Below are 18,571 nucleotides of genomic sequence, written 5' to 3' on the forward strand. Positions count from 1 at the left end.
TGATGAATTTTCAAAGTACAATGAACTAATACATGAAACCGTCTCTCTCAGACAACTCCCCAGAGGTACAGTTGTTTGATGAATATATATGAATCAATTCTTGATGTGCTTATGAAAGTGGCAGAGTGCATATAGGGCTGGAAGAATCAGTAATAAGAAAGAAAATCATGTCTACAAATGTAGGGAAAAACAATTTATCTTCAGTGACTGTTTCACATTTTAATGCAAATAGATAAATAATTTATTAGGAATATCACAAGTGCATTATTAAGTTTAATGAGATTTTTAAAATGAGAAAGATTTGTAAGCATAGTTCAATCATGTAAGATCAAAAATGATTAGTTGTAACGTCTTAATCAAAAGCTTCAAAGTAGAATTTTGAAAACACTTGTAAAATATGCCCACACCCACTCATAGACACAAAATAATGTGGTTCTTCATAAATGCTACAGATGTGGGGAAAAAACAAAGGAAAATAACCAAAATACTTTAAGATTAGTTTGAAGTATGACTTAAAAAGAAAGCTAAGCCAATAATCAGGTATTTTTATATTCTAAATGTTTTATTATAGGTGTCAAATTGATTGATACTTACTAGTCACTATAGCTATAGGCAATTATAATTTTTATGAACTGTTTGTACATTGTACAGTAATGGTTTTACAAATTATTATTTCCTTGTAAGGAAGTGACAACTTTGTATGTCTTATTCAATATTTGCTCACTGTTTTATTGTTTACTTCTTTATCTGTTAAGGAGAACCATATGAAGAGTACTAACATTTCATTCACATAATTAGCTGTTATAATTGAAAATAAATCACCCTCAAAGATATGAATGCAACCCTCATTAATTTGTAAAGTTGCAATAATAAATTGCTTGGGTCAATTTATGTTAAATACCCTTAGCTTGAATATCTTAAAAATAGCAATAGATATAGCCTCATGCACATCTATAGTATCCATTTTTTCATAGAGACTAGGAAGACATGGCCAGGTATATTGATTAAACTATTGTTAATTATGTATTTAATTTATTTATTAGACTTTATCTGATATATCATTTAGCATGGCTAGATATATTAAACTGTTACAATTTCTTATTTCACTTTACTTTCTTCCATTACTTTCCTTTACCTGATCTACAGAGCCTTACATAATTGACACCTTTCTTGCCAAATCATTCAAACTTGAAAGTTCTCTTTCTAGGCATCCTCAGAGATCAAATATTTTCTTTTTTAATCCCCCATAGTTCTCTCTTTCCAATCTACTTCTAAGAAACATAAATCCTTACTCTGTGCTAAACTCAACCACACTGTATTTATGGCCCCATCTAGCTCCATATCCTGTAGCCTTTTCCTCATAATTATCTCATCTCTTACAGGGTTTCTAAATTCAAATGTGGGTATAGGAGTATGAGTTAGTGAGGAGGACACTAGGTAGGTATCATGAGAAAAGGGAGCTCCAGGTGTAAAACTGTCAAACTGGAGAGCTCGTGGTTAGTGTTGGCTTCAGCCAAAGAGTTCTCAGGAGGAACACAGGTCCAGAGTTGTCACATTTTAAAATTTCTTGAGTGTATGAAAATCTGTACTTTTATAAGGAATCTGCTAATATTTTAGTACTGCTTTAAGTTCCTTTTTACCCAGTTGAAATAAATATTGCTTGCTGAACATATTCTACACAGAAGACACCAATTTATAAACTCTGTCAGAGTTGCACTACATCACATGCTACTCATCTCACTGTTCTTGCACTCTGCCTACAAATACACAAAGTTCACCCTAAACTAAAAATAGCCAGACATACACCACTTGACATTGCCATGGTTTGATTCCTGTCTCCATTCCAGTCACTTTGAAAGCTTTAAAACAAAGTAGTCTCACCATTCCTGCATTTCCATGGCACCCATTTCTTTTTAATTTCCAGACCTTCTTTCAACTATATTTCAACATGTAGTGAGTGCCTTTGCTGCAATGCATTCTATGAATTGCGATGCATACTCTAAAGATGAAGGTAGTAGACTCTTCCTTAAAGGGGCTTATAATCTACATTATATGTACATGTGATCCAAGAAGTGAGGAGGTAGAAACCCCAGCAGATCAGCAGCTTACCCTCTTAACCACTAACCTACTCTTACAAAATCTGTGTGTTCATATCCAATCATGGAGTAATTAGCATTTTGCCAATACTAGAAAAGTACAATGATTTTTTTATGTAAAGGACGGTTGTTCTCTTGAACTCTTTTAAAGAGTTCTGATTTACTGAAATGCTGATTTAAACATACCAACCAATACAGCAACTTAACTGTAGAGAAAATGATCTGCTTGCTTCCTCCATAATTAGGAAGGTCTGGCCCTAACTTTCTTTTTTTTTTTTTTTTTAATTTTATAGCTACTTTATTTATTTATTTATTTATTTTTGGCTGTGCTGGGTCTTCGGTTCGTGCGAGGGCTTTCTCTAGTTGCGGCAAGTGGGGGCCACTCTTCATCGCGGTGCGGGGACCGCTCTTCATCGCGGTGCGCGGGCCTTTCACTATCGCGGCCCCTCCCGTTGCGGGGCACAGGCTCCAGACGCGCAGGCTCAGCAGTTGTGGCTCACGGGCCCAGCTGCTCCGTGGCATGTGGGATCCTCCCAGACCAGGGCTCGAACCCGTGTCCCCTGCATTAGCAGGCAGATTCTCAACCACTGTGCCACCAGGGAAGCCCCCTAACTTTCTTATTAGAGAATTATAATTGAAGAAAACAAGATGTAATGGATATATGTAGGCACTGAGTTTGATTTCAAGAGCTTATCTAAGTGAAAATACCAGAATCTTACAGAGAATAAACCTGTACTCTAGAAGCCTTATTTGCTAATTGTTACCTATTTAGGGTGTAATTATTGAGACTTTTATTACAGGAGCACACATAGAAATACCCCTTCATAGAATGAGTCAAATTTATTTATAATTGTTGGCTAAATGGCAGTTGAATAGGCTCTGCTTATATCCAGTGTGAGAAAATACAAGATCAGTATAAAGACTTTAGAGAAGTTAAAGATAATTCTCAAAATATACGTCCATCCTGAGTAATAAAGAAAAGTGTGTTAAACATTAGGATTCTGTCGAACATTTTATTTCATTAGTATAAAGACAGTATATTAAAAACTCACATATTCATCCTTATATTTCTGGCTGTATAATGATTTCTGTTTTATAGTTTCACATCCTTCAGTGAGAAACATTAAGAGCCTGTTCACTCTTACTGAAGTATTCATACTTAAACTATAAATCAAGCATTCAATATGTTTGCCAAGCCCAATGTATTCTAGAACATGATATGAAATTTATTATGCCTTATTAAAGAAACTCACCTTATCTCTAGGACCAAAGAGGAATTGATTTTCCAACCTTCTACAGAATGCTGGAAGACTGAAGAGCCAGCCTTTCGAATGATTTTATCCGAACTATTGACAAGTGATCGACTCAAACACAGCTCACCATCTCTGAAACAAATCACAATGCCAGCTTTGTGAAAGTAAGAAGCATTTTGTATAAACAGCATAATACATAATTTGATTTAGATTACTGGTGACAACTTGTAGATACAACTTTTTCTACCTGTTGGAAGAAGAGGTATAAGCATGACGAAAGGTATTATAAAGATTAGGTGAATATGACTTTATCAGGAGAATCATTTACACTTATTATTTTACTTATTATTTTTGAAATAAAACTTTTTATATAAAGAAAAGACCTTTGTAGTGTTTAAGGAAAAAAATTCTCATCAAAGTTCTGTTCCCCTTTAGCCCCTCCCTCCCCTGCTGTGTTTAACAATAGAGACAGGATGTTTGGCCAATTCTCCTACATCTGTGTAACTGTGACTCCTAAGATTGTCACAGAAGACATACAGACATAATGGAAAGAGCTTTTGTTTTGGAGTAAGAAGACTTTGAATATCAGGTGATCTGGGCATGTTTGTGATTCTATCACTTGCTAGCCCATATGTCCTTTGACAATATTCTCTTTCACGGTGGTAAAGCCACCGTGACTCTACCTTACCTTGAAAATTGCAAAAACATTATCTAATATGCTTTGACTTTGTGAGAAGTGGAGCTCTGCACGTGAAAGTAATTTATAAAACACAATTGAAGTGCTAATTCTAAAATTACATCGGTCTCAAAACATCTCAACAATGAGATGCTTCCCTGATAGTTGGTGGTGGGGAGATAGAGATTGCAATGGGGGGAAAACTCATTCAGTAGCCATTATTACTGGTATTTTCTGTTTTATCAAATAATTAACTATGCTATCCCCACCAGTTAATAGCAACAGGCAAGTATATCATGCTGCATACTACTAGCAGGGGTGTTGGTGGTAGGTGACAGACACCTATGATCGCATTTATACCATTAGGACCTTTATAGACGAACCTCTTCATTGTTCAGTAGACTACTCCTTGGTACTTTATACATGTAAACCTGGATTCAGAGAATAAAAAAGCCACCTCTCTATGGCATAGCCCTTTCAATATCTGTATTTCATTACATGTCACCTCAATTTTTTAGAATCTCAAAAACATAGTTAAAAAGTAACATGACTATTTGCTCAGTCACAAAGTCTAAATCTGTGTTTATTATGTAGGCAATCCTCCCCTACTATCAATGGAAACATTGCCTGTGCAACAGCTGCTAGATGAATTCTGTAATTGGAGGCTGATAGTTTGGTATTTTGGTTTGCATTCTTTTTTAAACATGAAGTTCCAATTTGAAGCAACTCAAAGCATCAAATGCAACTACTCCCTGTGAAATTTAGAACTCTATAAAAATTAATATTTTAAACTGTCCTACTGATGAAAATGATACACTTGCATGCCTATGCATGGCTAATAATAGTCATTTTATAGAGGTCATTTAGGATGCAAGGAAACATAGGGTGCAATTACTACTCAGTAGCCCCGAGTCAATTTTTATATTACACGTCTAATGATAATAACTATTACATATGAATGAAAATGTGGATATACACAGAGTTAATCTTCACACTTTTGGAGATACGCCTTCAAGAGTAGGGACACAAACTCTCACCATTTCTAGGGGTTCGGGACCTTCCCCATCTTCATCTTGTTAATAACTAACTGTCCTGTCAATATCATCTTTTTCTAACCACAGATTGCTACAATTAAAATAATTATTTTCACCACCAATAAACTTTTATAGAAGTAAGCTGGCATTTTAAATATCTGTGGGAGATTGCTTTACTGACGGGTAGATAAAGATACATTTTTATAAGGCAGAATGATTGCTATGATATTGTATGGCGCCTTTTCAGAACCTCTAGGATTTAAAAAAAGTGCTTTAAAAGTGTAAATCAGTTTTATATTAATGAAATGCTACCACATTACTCTGCTCTTTGAATTGTTTTCATTGAACTGGTGATAAGTCAAATTTCAGACTTTTACCTCTGGAAAGAATTTTGAATGAAAATAGCTACAACTAGTCACACTTCTTGAAGTCAATGGAATTCATGTGTGAGAAGGCCGGGCTGCCAGCAACCTGAGGCTCCGGAGCAAATTTCTTTGTAGAAGGTTAAATGAGTCCCAAGGGGTTTTTCTCCCTGTGACCTTGGTAGTACTCGGTCTGGAATAGGCTTTTCCTTCCTGTGAATGCAAGGCATGAAGGATGTTGCCACCCCCTACTAGTTTCTCATCCCAGATCAGACACGAGTGCTAAACAGCTGCACTGAAAACATTTCTCAGATGGGGCTGTATACAGGAAGATTCAATACGTACTTCTAAAGGGATAATTACACAACATATAAAAGAAATAAAGCAATATATATGATAAAGTATCCCTGCTTATATCGAGCTAAGAAAAACCCAGTTAGATGGTCATCTATGCGATACCAGTGACAGAAGCTAATCAGCAGTTATATTACTAGTCTTTACAAAGATTTTTCTTTGAAATATGAGTTCCCAGGCATCACTACAATTTATTCTATTAATTCTGCAGTACATAACACACATGATTAATTTTGGTTCATGAAATTAGGTCCCCAAAAGCCCTGCAATGAACTCCACTGGAAGCTCTTCTTGACTTGGCTTTGGAATGAATGTGTTCCCTTAGGTTAAATTTTCTCTTTAATATAAAAACTTAAGTCATTTAAATGAAAAGAACTTGCATCAAATTAAGCCTGAACACAAACAGCAGGCAATTTTTTGTTTTCATTCCCTAAGTGCCAAACAACTAAAAATAAAGATGAGATGTACTACCTTAACTTACAGCCTATGGCTTTTAGTAGAATTCCAAATATAACATATGAAGTAACATGCAGATTCTGGTTTCCTGAGTTACAAGAGTGCGTTCCACCCTAGAACAAACTGGAACTAACATTGCTAACAGTGATAATACTCTAAGTATGAATGCTTATCTCCACTGTCACTTCTATCGTAAGTTTCAGAACTAATACTGCTGATCATCTAGTAAGACAACCTAAAGTACACAGTCAAATTAAAAAGGAAATCTGTAGATAGTAAGAAAAGTAAGTTAAAGTGTCATTTAAAGTCACCCAGGAAAAGAGTATGTAGCATGTTTTAAGGAATAATAATCAAAGCAAATGTCTATTTGGTATTAAAGTTTGTTACACTTTCAAATACATTATTTCATTAAATGAGTATACCCACATATTTTTATCTGTAGGGCCCTTAAGTTAACATATTTCTAATTACACCAAAGAGCACACAGCCAGTAAAATTACAGGCCAGTTGTGAGGCAAGTGCCATTTTTCCCATTAAGAAAAAAATATCAATTAAGAATAGACCACTTCATACCCCTCATGCCCTTTCAGTTAAACTTTACTAGTCAACAGACCAGGCAATTGATAGGTTAGCTTCGAAGAAAACAGTTTTAAATGTCCAATTATTACTTGACCTATTCTCCAATAATTCCTTATTACAAACATGCTGCTAGTACTCCTCTGGAGATGCGAGAAGGTGGATGGTTGGTAGGAAAGTTGGGCTGCTGTTCTTTTTCCTCCTCTGTGGAATGACTGCTCTACATTGCGTACAAAAACCATGTTAACACTGACTCTAGATGGGACCTCCAGTGTTAAAACGGAGGCAGGTCGAATAGATAAAGAAACTGCTGCTATTGCAAAATGGTAGCAGGGAAGCTAAACATGAATCTAGGAGGATGTTACAAGATACAAGGACTGTGGAACTGTCCTTAATTGAATCCGCTGCCCACTCACAAGGCACGCAGTGTCCCCCAAAAGGTCAGGGACTGCCGTTTACCTCACTGCTGATTACTGGCCTGGGTTCTGGGGCCAAACCGCCACTCTAGTTTACTCATCTCAAAACGAGTCCCTCCACGTGGCTTGGGTAGAAAGAGTCAAGGAGAAGAAGGCCGTTTGATGAGTCAAATCCCCCACCAGAAGCACTATTCTGGAGTTGAAACGCAATTATAAACTGGTATCACAAGCGTTTCCTCTGAACGTTTCATGTGAGGGAAAAGCGAAACAGCGCTCAGGGGGAACTAGCTGTCCTCACGTTGCCCCCGGCAGCCCCAACCCCAAGGGCTCAGGGAAGAGCTGCCGGCGGCAGCCCCGACGCTGCGGGGCACCGGGAGACGCGCGCCGCCTCGCCCTGCACGGCCGTGATTGCGGGATTTAATTAGGAAGGAGGAGCCCGGTTGCCGACTGAGCAGCAGTTATTATTATTTTATTTTTAAAGGGGGCCTGATTCCTGCAGTAAAGGCTTCCGCGTCTCCTCACTCATTCTTCCACCCTGGCGGCCAGCTCTTGCGGAGCCGCAGTTGCTCCGCCGCGCACTTCTGCTTCTGTTCGATGAACCCGCGCCCGCCCCGCGCAATCTCGAAGGAGCAGGGAAAGCAGGCTCAGCCCCAGAAAGGTGCGAGAGAATCCCCTCACCCCCAGCTGGCCCGACCGCCGCGCCCCTGCCTGCGCCCGCCTCCTACTCCTCCTCGGCGCCCTGGGCAGCGCCCACCGGCCGGCGGCGTCCGGGAAAGGCCACGGGAGGAACGTCGCCCGGGAAATGAGGAGCATCCCAGGTCGGTTATTTGACCCGGAGGACTCGGGATGCGCTCCTCCTTCCTGCCGGAGGCTAAGGGAGGCTCGGAGAGGGCGCCGGGGTGGCGTGTGGCGCCTCCTCTCGCCTCACTCGTCCCTCCCACTCTCGCTCTCCAGGGTTGCCAGCCAAGAGCCCGAACCTCAGAGTCCTGGCGAGGCTCGGCCGCTTTGTCTGGGCTCAGGCATATCTTCAGAGCCCACCAGCCGGGAAGGGAACAAAGAGCCTCGACCCCCACGCCCCAGCCTCCGCCTCTCCCGCACGCGCCGGTTCACCACCTTCCTGAAGACCCCTTTGTCTGCCTGGGAAGCACAGGTCTACCGGGGGTGCCCACACCCCCGCCCTTTCTGACAATCGAGCTAGGCTGAATTTTCAACCCACCCACTCCCTGTGTTAACGACATCATACAGTTCGGCGTTCCCCCCCCCCCAACATAGACCATTTAGAGATTTGTTGATGCATAACAATCAGCCAGCCCATCCCTTATTAGCTTTTTCATTCTCTTCCAGTCCCTTTCGACTGTACTTCTATGTTAATTTTCTACAAAATAACAGTTTCTTCTGTAAAGATAAGCCGGCGTCTTGCTCACTTAAATTCTCATTACTTAGGGAGGAGCAGGAATATTAAGTAACGGAGTGCATTAAGTTTGTGTGTGTGTGCATGCGCGCACACGTTTTAGCAGTCCCGTCCACCGCCCACCCCCGACCCCGCCCGCCCCAACGGCAAGGGTTCTATCTTGGTTTTCATAAATCTTAGGGAAAATAAAAACCAGGCTGGCATCTCTGCCAGTGTGGAGTTTCCGATAGCGATAGCAGACGCCTCCGGATGAGGCAGGATTTCCGAAACAGGACTTTGAACAGAGTTGACAACCGGGTTTCACATCCTCAGAAAACGCTTCCAAGCTATGTAAGCAACACAAAGTTGCCACCACCTCCTGGGTAAACTTCAAAGACACGGAGGCCAGGGGGGAGGGAGGAAGGAAGTGTGATATTTAGAGAACTTACTGCGGTGGAGGAAGATTCTGAACTCATCTAGACAAACTAAAGAGCAGAAATATATAGTCTGTGTGAAGCTACAGCACCCAGTTTCCAAAACTGTAACCATGACGCCCATGGGTTTTACCCACGGACAGCAAATAAGGAAGTATCGTTGGCTGACCTGGAGTTTCTACCCAAATTATGATACACAGAATCTACCCGACGCCAAAGAATTGTAAAGAAACAGAGGAGACACATTTCCTGCTTTCTGAGCTTTAATTTCAGCCTTTCAGGAAGCCAGCTTTCTCTAGTACCTCCCTAGAGTGATAGGGCAGAGAAAGAAGGAAGGGCAACCAGATGGTGAATAAAGATATCTAGATTGAGTTCTGCTCTGGGACTAAAAGGACAAGGGCACCCATTCTTTGTTGACACTTCTGCAGTGACTTCTTTGGCGTGCGAGCCCCAGCACCAACACAACTGTCACTAACTATCACCGCACAGGGCAAGTTGAACTCGTACTGAGAACCCGCTGTAGAGAATCACACACACCTCAGCAACAGCCTTTGTTATTTAATTCACGAGACTAAACACTCACAAGCTGACACCAACACAAATACTACCCCAACCCTCACCCTGTCATCTATATTCACATTTCATTTATGGCTTGACTTTTTATCATATCCTAAAATGAAGCTTTGCATTTACCCGATGAGTTGCGTCTCCTGGTGCTCCTCAGTTCTTGCTATTTCTTTTGTTTTATAAAAGATCAGGAGCAGACTTATCGTGCAGATCGTCCACCTCTTCCTAATGGAGCGCATCTTGGGTGCCCGGGAAAGTCGTGGTTGCCCCAGCTCCCTCACCTTCTCTTCATATAAAGGCTCCGTTTTGGGGAGATGTAGTCGCGGGGAGTGGGGGGGGGGGGTGGATCTGTAAAATGGGAGGAGAGCGTGGAGCTGGGATCTCAGAAGCAGGTCTCGAGGGTCCTCTGCGGCCAAGCTCCCACCGGTCCTCGAGCGCTGCCCAGCGCACTCTCTCGCGGTTCCCGCCAGCCCTAACCCGGTCGCTCCTCGCCGCCTCCCTGGGGCTCAGGTTTTTTTCCCGAAGAGACACCTTGTACATTGGAGGTGGCGGCCGCTTCTGCAGCCGGGTTCGGGGGCGTCACTGGCCCTTCCCTTTTCCTAGCATGGAAATGATGAACAAAACCAGCCAATCACGGGACTCAGGGGCGGAGGCTGCTGTTGCCTTTCGTCGCTGGCGGCTGCTTGGAGAGTAACGTCGCCGGCCTTGCCTGAACTGTGCAGAGAGAGGAAGCTCACAAGCTCACAGTCGTGTACACACACACGCACGCACCAGTGCTCGCACACCGTGGGAAGAGAGCAGCGCACTAGGACGTCAGGTCGCCCTCGCGGGACACCAAAGCGTTAGCTCTGTGGACAAGGAAGCACCGAGATAGTCCGCATCAGCGTGGAGAGGACACCTCAGCTGGGGACAGATCGGAGACGCCTGCTCTGTCGGATAGAGCTGGTGGTGGGTAGCAAGAGGGGTACCTTCTTCCAAGCGTCTTTGCTAAATATACACACACGCGCGCGCGCACACACACAAACGCACGCCCTCTTAAGTGGAGTGAATGGGGGAGGGAGGGGGAAGGAGTTGGAGGACCTTTTATATTCCGTGCACCGCTCAATCCGGAAAGTACAAATACACACGCGAGCAGATCAGCCGATCGCCCACTCAGCGTGGGTGGTGGATGACGACCCCGACTCAGGATTCTGCAGGAAACAAGTGATGACAGAGGTGTCATTAGGAACTTCATGGATATTTATGTGACTCGTTCATTGCCATTTGGAAACTCCTCACGCAGGAGTCAAGGAAACTCCAATCCCACTTGAACTTCCCTGCTGAGAGACAGGATTCTGAGAAAAGTAGGACCTCCTTTTCAAATGCAAGTACACCTATACACACACACACACACACACACACACACACACACACACGAAGGAAGGAAGGAGAAAAGAAATGAAGGAAGAGAGGGAGGAAGGAAGAAAAGAAGGAAAACAAAAAGGAAGAGCAAGCTTTTCTCTGAAAGTCTTAGTAATGTGCATTTAGCCTGATTTTCACCCTCTCCTCCCCTCTACTCTTTGTTTTCTGTTTTGTTTTTTAGTTCTATTGTATTGTGTGGCAGGGGCACTTTTCCCGTCCTAGGTTCTAGTCTTCAGAGTCCTTCTCCAAGTCTTGGATCTCTGCCCTCACCCAGAGAGAAGCTTGCAACTCAGGTTGTACCATGCCTTGGCTTGGCTTTTACTGAGGGGTGGTGGAGGTGGGTCGGGAGCCACTCCTCGGGTGACATAGTGCCTGGAAGCCAGGATTTCCCCCATCTATTTGAGCGGGTCCCAAGCCCTCCGCCTCCACCCCTTTCCCCAGAGCCTCTCAATTCAATTTCTTGTTCTTTCAGGTTGAGCGGTGTCTCCAGCTGTCATCCACTCTTGGCCCCTGGGGTTTACACCTTCCTAAACCCAGAAACGGTGAAGTTCACCACCAGTCCTCTGCTGGAGGGGCGCAAGAGTGGCTATTCCGATTTCCAGTCCCTTGACAGCTTAAAATAACAAGGATAACAGCCAACACCTTTGCTTGAAAACCCGAGAGCCCTGGCAATGTTTGCCATTCTTCCCCTAAGATGTAGAAAGTTAAGAACCTCTCAGGTCTCTGCTCACAGCAGAGCGAATAGGAGGTTGGGTCTAAAATACTCAAAGGAGCAAGTAATTATGAACCTTTATTGACACTACAAGTGGCCTACCGGGAGCGTTTCGAGTTTAGTGATGTCTAGGCAAATCCCACTTGCATTAATGCAGCTCGATCACACTGCCTTCTCAATTAGCAGAAACTGCAAGAATAAAACAGCTTCTTATTTAAGTGAAAAGGGTACTGGGGTGCAGAGAGGGTGGGCAATGCATGGTTAGGATGCTAACTTCTCTAGGTTAACTTTTGATTTTTAAGCAGTAAACAAATATATTCTGGATTTCAAATAAAACATTACCTGCTGCTGCTGATGGAGTAATATGTATCACTTAATTAAATTCATCCAACATTTCTTAAGCAATTACTATGGGCCAGACAATACATGAGGGCATGGGAACACAGAGATGAATAAAATACAGCATCTAACCAGACAGAAAGATCACTCACTCAGAGGGGGACAGATTGTGAAAAATAAATAAATAAAAATAAGTTGCAATATGCCACCATGAACTAAGCAGCATTTGAAGTACCTATCGTGTATCTGGGTAAGCTACGGGATGGAAGCAGATAGAGTTTTTAAGTCTTTGGGAGCAAGGAAGGTGAGTTTCCTAGGAAAGGGCACACGTAAACTGGGGTTTGCAAAACTAAGGGGTAAGCCAGGCAGAGGGAGGGTAGAACACTGCAAGCACAGGAAAGAGTATGTATGCACAGAGAGGAATAAAATGCAGGAGCTTTGGGGTAGATCAGTACTGTTGGAACAGGAAATGGGAAAGGAAAGTAGCGGACGTAAGTCTTCAGTGTGATCATAATAATCTAAAGCTCCACAATGTCAAATTGTCTTCTCTAATGGGAAAGTTGCAGCATGAAAATCTTCAAGAGCAAGGTGGGTTTAATTCATGTATTAAGCTTTAAGTTTGGTGAAACGGTTCACATGGGCCAAACAAAACAAAACAAATCCACCAACAGCAAAACTAAAGCAAACCAAGAACTAGTTATAGGAATACATGACAGATTTAAATGCCTAGGGAAAAAAAAAAAGAACTCTCCAGTTGTATAATGCTGCTGCTTCTGAATTTGTTAAGCATAGCACATTTTATTGATACATAGAGGTGAACACTTCTGAATGATAATGGTTCAGTGGAACTCAAGAGATTCCCCTTCCCATGTTTGAACAATTAAGGTTTTTTTTCTTAACATCTTTATTGGAATATAATTGTTTACAGTGGTGTGTTAGTTTCTGCTGTATAACAAAGTGAATCAGCTATACATATACATATATCCCCATATCCCCTCCCTCTTGCTTCTCGCTCCCACCCTCCCTATCCCACCCCTCTAGGTGGACACAAGGCACCGAGCTGATCTCCCTGTGCTATGCGGCTGCTTCCCACTAGCTATCTATTTTACATTTGGTAGTGTATATATGTCCATGACACTCTCTCACTTCCTCCCAGCTTACCCTTCCCCCTCCCCGTGTCCTCAAGTCCATTCTCTACATCTGCGTCTTTATTCTTGTCCTGCCCCTAGGTTCTTCAGAACCATTTTTTTTTTTCAGATTCCATATATATGTGTTAGCATACAGTATTTGTTTTTCTCTTTCTGACTTACTTCACTCCGTATGACAGTCTCGAGGTCCATCCACCTCACTGCAAATGACTCAGTTTCGTTTCTTTTTATGGCTGAGTAATATTCCATTGTATATATGTGCCCTATCTTCTTTATCCATTCATCTGTTGATGGACACTGAGGTTGCTTCCATGACCTGGCTATTGTAAATAGAGCTGCAATGAACATTGGGGTACATGCTTCTTTTTGAATTATGGTTTTCTCAGGGTATATGCCCAGTAGTGGGATTGCTGGGTCATATGGTAGTTCTATTTTTAGTTTTTTAAGGAACCTCCATACTGTTCTCCATAGTGGCTGTATCAATTTACATCCCCACCAACAGTGCAAGAGGCTTCCCTTTTCTCCACACCCTCTCCAGCATTTATTGTTTGTAGATTTTATGATGATGGCCATTCTGACCAGTGTGAGATGATATTTCATTGTAGTTTTGATTTGCATTTCTCTAATGATTAATGATGTTGAGCATTCTTTCATGTGTCTGTTGGCAATCTGTATATCTTCTTTGGAGAAATGTCTATTTAGGTCTTCTGCCCATTTTTGGCTTGGGTTGTTCGTTTTTTTGTTATTGAGCTGCATGAGCTGCTTGTATATTTTGGAGATTAGTCCTTTGTCAGTTGCTTCATTTGCAAATATTTTCTCCCATTCTGAGGGTTGTCTTTTCATCTTGTTTATAGTTTCCTTTGCTGTGCAAAAGCTTTTAAGTTTCATTAGGTCCCAGCCATTTGTTTATTTTTGTTTTTATTTCCATTTCTCTAGAAGGTGGGTCAAAAAGGATCTTGCTGTGATTTATGTCATAGAGTTGAACAATTAAGTTTTGAGAGTGTAATTTAATGTCATTTATTTGATATTATTAGATTCATAAAATATGCATCCATAACAATTTGCCAAGTTTAAAAATACATATAGACCAACACTATGGCCAAACTGAGGACAGTCTGGTTCAATATGCTATTAGGTACAAGAACCATAAATATATATGTTGGGTAAAAAGTCTTATCCACAGAAGTGTCTTTGGACTTACCTCCCTCCAGTAGAATGCCTGTTTTGATGATCCTGAAAAATTAAAGTTGTTCCTAAATTTCCATTCTATCTTTGGACTGTAAGTTCTTCAATAAAGAGAACACATTTGTCTTTATTCAGCACAAATCTGCAATTACACAGTAGTACCCTTTGAATAAATAATGCAAGTAATGGCAGATGGTTTTAAAATGCTACTTTATCCTTTAACTTAATGTAAATCATGTTTTAATTGCTGACTGTGCCCTCAACTTCAGCTGGGAAGAAATGAATAGACACTTGCAATCTCATAGTGGGGTTTTTAATAGCCCATGACATTTTTTAATAGGCTATTTTTTAGAGCAGTTTTAGGTTTACAGCGATACTGAGTAGCAAGTTACACACTTACCCAGTTGGGAGGTGGAGATATGGAATAATATCCTCGGAACTGAAAAGGAACTTTGAGATCAAAAAACAAAGCAGGCAACTCCATAAAGTGCAACTATTAAGTTTATTGTGGGTAACTTACATACAGGCAGGAAGGATCCCACACACAGATGATCCAGAGACACTTGTAGCTGCGTTCAGCACCACCAAAAGGGGTACAGGGGGATTTAACGGGGCCAAAGCTAAAAATAGAATCTGACTACCAAGTGAGAAGCACATTCACACGAACTGGAACTGGAACCAGGGGTTTTCCTTCCCCTCGAGGTCTCATGACCATTAACCAACTGCATTAGCAAAAGGCATTCTTCCAGTTTTCATGTCTGGTGAAGGCAAGGGTAAAAGTTGACAGGGAACTCATCTGGCTTGGGTGCATTCCTTGTGAGTAGACAAAAGTTTAGCCCTGAGGAAAGGGGGATGTGTAGGACTGTGGGCCTAACATGGAGCTGACGTTTGTCAAAGTCAGTGAAAGTACAGTGAAAGTGGCATCATTGTCACCCACAGTCCGTAGTTTACAATAGGGTTCACTCTTGGAATTGTATATTCTATGGGCTTTGACAAATGTACAATGATATCCACCAATATAATGATGGCATCATATCCACCATTATAATATCATACAGAGCAGTTTCACTGCCCTAAAAATCCACTGTGCTCTGGCTATTCATGCCCCCCTCCCCAGCCAGTTCCAGGCAACTACTGATCTTTTTACTGTATCTATAGGTTTGCCTCTTCTAGAAGACATATAGTTGGAATGATAAAGTATGTAGCCCTTTCATATTGGCTTCTTTTACTTAGTAATATGCTTTAAAGATTCCTCCGTATTTTTTCATGGCTTGAAAGCCTATTTCTTTTTAACATTGAATATTCCATTATCTGCATGTACCACAGCTTATTTATCCAAATGCCTACTGAAGGACATCTTGGTTGCTTCCAAGTTTTGGCAATCATAAAGCTGCTATAAACGTGAAGTCTTTTGTGTTTGTGTGTGGGCATGTTTTCAACATTTGGGTAAATACCAAGGAGCGCTGTTGCTGGTAAGATTGATGGTAAGACTATGGTTAGCTTTGTAAGAAACCTGAAGTGATTTCCAGGTGGCTGTATTATTTTCATTTCATCAGCAAAGAATGAGAGTTCGTGTTGCTCCACATCTTTACCAGCATTTAGTGTTTTTGGTGTTTTGAATTTTGTCCATCTAATAAGCATTTAGTGGTATCTCACTGTTTTAATTTGCATTTCTCCGATGACATACAATATGTTTATTTGCCATCTGTATATCTTCTTTGGTGAGATGTCCAGATCGTTTGTTCATTTTTAAATTAGGTTGTTCATTTTTTAATTGCTGGGTTTAAGAGTTCCTTGTATATTTTAGATAACAATCCTTTATCACATATGTCTTTTGCAATATTGTCTTCCAGTTCGTTCTCTTGACTTTCACAGAGCAGAAGTTTTTAATTTTGTTTAAGTCCAGCTTATCAACTATTTCTTACACTGATCATGCCTTTGATGCTATATCTAAAAAATCATCATCAAATCCAAGGTCATCTAGATTTTCTCGTGTGTCATCTTCTAGGAGTTTTGTACTTTCCCAAATTACATTTAGGTCTATTATCTATTTTGAGTTAATTTTTGTGAAGAACATACCTAAGGTATATTTGCGTGTGGATGTCTAGTGTTTCAGCATCATTTGTTGAAATGACTATGTTTTCTTAATTTTGTTGCTTTACTCCTTTATCAAAGGTCAGTTGAATACACTTGTATGGGTCTGTTTCTGGGTACTTTATTTGTTCCATCGATCTATTTGTCTATTCTTTCACCAGTATCACATTGTCTTGAGTATTATAGCTTTATAGTAAGTCTTGAAGTCTGGTAGTGTCACTCCTCCAACTTTGTTCTTCTCCAATATTGTGTTGGCTATTTTGGGTTTTTTGTCTTTCCATATAAACTTTAGAATCGGTTTGTAAATATCCTCAAAATAACTTGTTGTGATTTTGATTGGAATTGTGTTGATCTGTTAAAAGCTGGGAAGAATTGACATCTTGACAATATTGAGTCTTCCTATCCATAAACCTGGATCATTTCTTCATTTATTTAGTTTTTCTGTGATTCCTTTCATCAGAATTTGGTAGTTTTCCTCATATAGATCTTGTACATGTTTAGTTAGATTTATACCAAAGTATTTCATTTTTTGAATGCTAATATAAATGGTTTTTTTCCATATCAAATTCCAAGTGTTCCTTGCTAGTACCCATGACATTTTTTTTTAAATTTTTATTTATTTATTTATTTTATCCTTAGCTGTGTTGGGTCTTCGCTTCTGCCGAGGGCTTCCTCCAGTTGCGGCGAGCGGGGGCCACTCTTCATCGCGGTGCGCGGGCCTCTCACCACCGCGGCCTCTCCTGCTGCGGAGCACAGGCTCCAGACGCGCAGGCTCAGTAATTATGGCTCACGGGCCCGGTTGCTCCGCGGCATGTGGGATCTTCCCAGACCAGGGCTCGAACCCCTGTCCCCCGCACTGGCAGGCAGACTCCCAACCACTGCGCCACCAGGGAAGCCCTAGTACCCATGACATTTTAATAATGGGAATGTTGGTGTAGTAGTCAGGAATCTCGAGAGAAAAAGAACCAATGGAATGTGTGTATGTACAGATATAAAGAGATTTATTTTAAGGAATCAATCACACGATTGTGGAGACTGGCAATTTCTAACTCTGCAGGATAAGCCAGCAGGCTGGAGACTTGGGAAGAGGGAAGAGTTGATGTTGCAGCTCACGTCCGAGGTCATCTGGGTGTAGATATCCCTCTTTCTTGGGGAACCTTTGTCTGTTTTTCCTTAAGGTCTTCAGCTTACTGGCTAAGGCCCACGTTATGGATGGTAATTTGCTTTACTCATAGTTTATTGATTTAAATGTTACTCTCATCTAAAAAACACCTCACAGCAACATCTAGACTGGTGTCTGATCAAGTATCTGGGTGTCTGGCCTAATCAACTTGGCACATAAGATTAACCATCACAGATGGGCTGATTGAAGGTCTTGTTTATGACCTAGCAATATAGTGAGAATTATTCATACAAAGCCTTTTACCTATGAATCAATGGTCAAGAAGAACAAGAAGCATATTAATGAGAAAATTCAGCTGTTCACCAACAGGCAGCTCAATCTCTTTATTTGTTTCTGGACAAAATATCTAGTTTTTAAAAATTTATTCTAAATTAATTCATTTTGCCCGTGTAAATATTCATAAAAGCTTCACATATTTTTCTGTATGTATATTCATTGTCCTTTTGTTACTCTTTTTTTTCATCCATCGTAACCAAATATGGTAGGCTTACAGCAGAAGGGTGATTTTGACTTCAGGTACAAGATATAATCATGAATCTAGTATAATTTCTGGAACAACAGGAAAAATCCCATCATTGCCATTCTCAATTCTTCCCCATTATTTAACCCACGTCACTTACATCATCCTTTGCATTTAATACTTAATCTCTATTTAAACACGAATGTCCTTAGAAGAGACAATTCTTACATACTGTTAGTCAAATACTTTTTAATTTTTAATATGCATTTGAAACGTTCTCTGACACCTTGTAACTACTGCTGGTTAAATATGCCGCATTTTGAAATAAGCACTTCAACTGCTCACAGCCCACATTTTAATAGTTTATAAACTCTTATCTCTTTCAGTTCTATAGTCCTCGTTCTTAGTGTTTTATTTCCTACTGCGCACACCCCT

At 41.0% G+C, this 18,571-nt stretch overlaps 2 protein-coding genes across 2 annotated transcripts in view; one reads left to right on the top strand and one right to left on the bottom strand.

Moving 5' to 3' along the window:
- ST8SIA4 (ST8 alpha-N-acetyl-neuraminide alpha-2,8-sialyltransferase 4) overlaps nt 1-10,179 on the bottom strand; it is a 103,597-nt gene extending 93,418 nt beyond the window's left edge. The window contains 3 exon segments of the mRNA XM_007191815.3: nt 3,350-3,481; nt 9,741-10,036; nt 10,038-10,179. Coding sequence (XP_007191877.3) covers nt 3,350-3,481; nt 9,741-10,036; nt 10,038-10,154 — 545 coding nt within the window. The 5' untranslated portion in view covers nt 10,155-10,179.
- Nucleotides 7,467-8,524, top strand: LOC130707344 (proline-rich protein 2-like). Its single transcript, XM_057541509.1, has 2 exons — nt 7,467-8,041; nt 8,178-8,524. The coding sequence occupies exons 1-2, from the start codon at nt 7,818-7,820 to the stop codon at nt 8,407-8,409; spliced, it is 456 nt and encodes a 151-aa protein (XP_057397492.1). The 5' UTR covers nt 7,467-7,817; the 3' UTR covers nt 8,410-8,524.
- Nucleotides 10,180-18,571: the final 8,392 nt, after the last annotated feature.

This window comes from Balaenoptera acutorostrata, chromosome 2 (genome assembly GCF_949987535.1).
Source record: "Balaenoptera acutorostrata chromosome 2, mBalAcu1.1, whole genome shotgun sequence".
Lineage (NCBI taxonomy): Eukaryota > Metazoa > Chordata > Mammalia > Artiodactyla > Balaenopteridae > Balaenoptera > Balaenoptera acutorostrata.

Bases quoted from the DNA above. Each gene is read 5' to 3' on its own strand.
- LOC130707344 (XM_057541509.1), top strand. From the start codon at position 7,818: ATGAACCCGCGCCCGCCCCGCGCAATCTCGAAGGAGCAGGGAAAGCAG. The intron at 8,042-8,177 runs GTCGGTTATTTG...CTCGCTCTCCAG, and splicing joins GGAAATGAGGAGCATCCCAG to GGTTGCCAGCCAAGAGCCCG.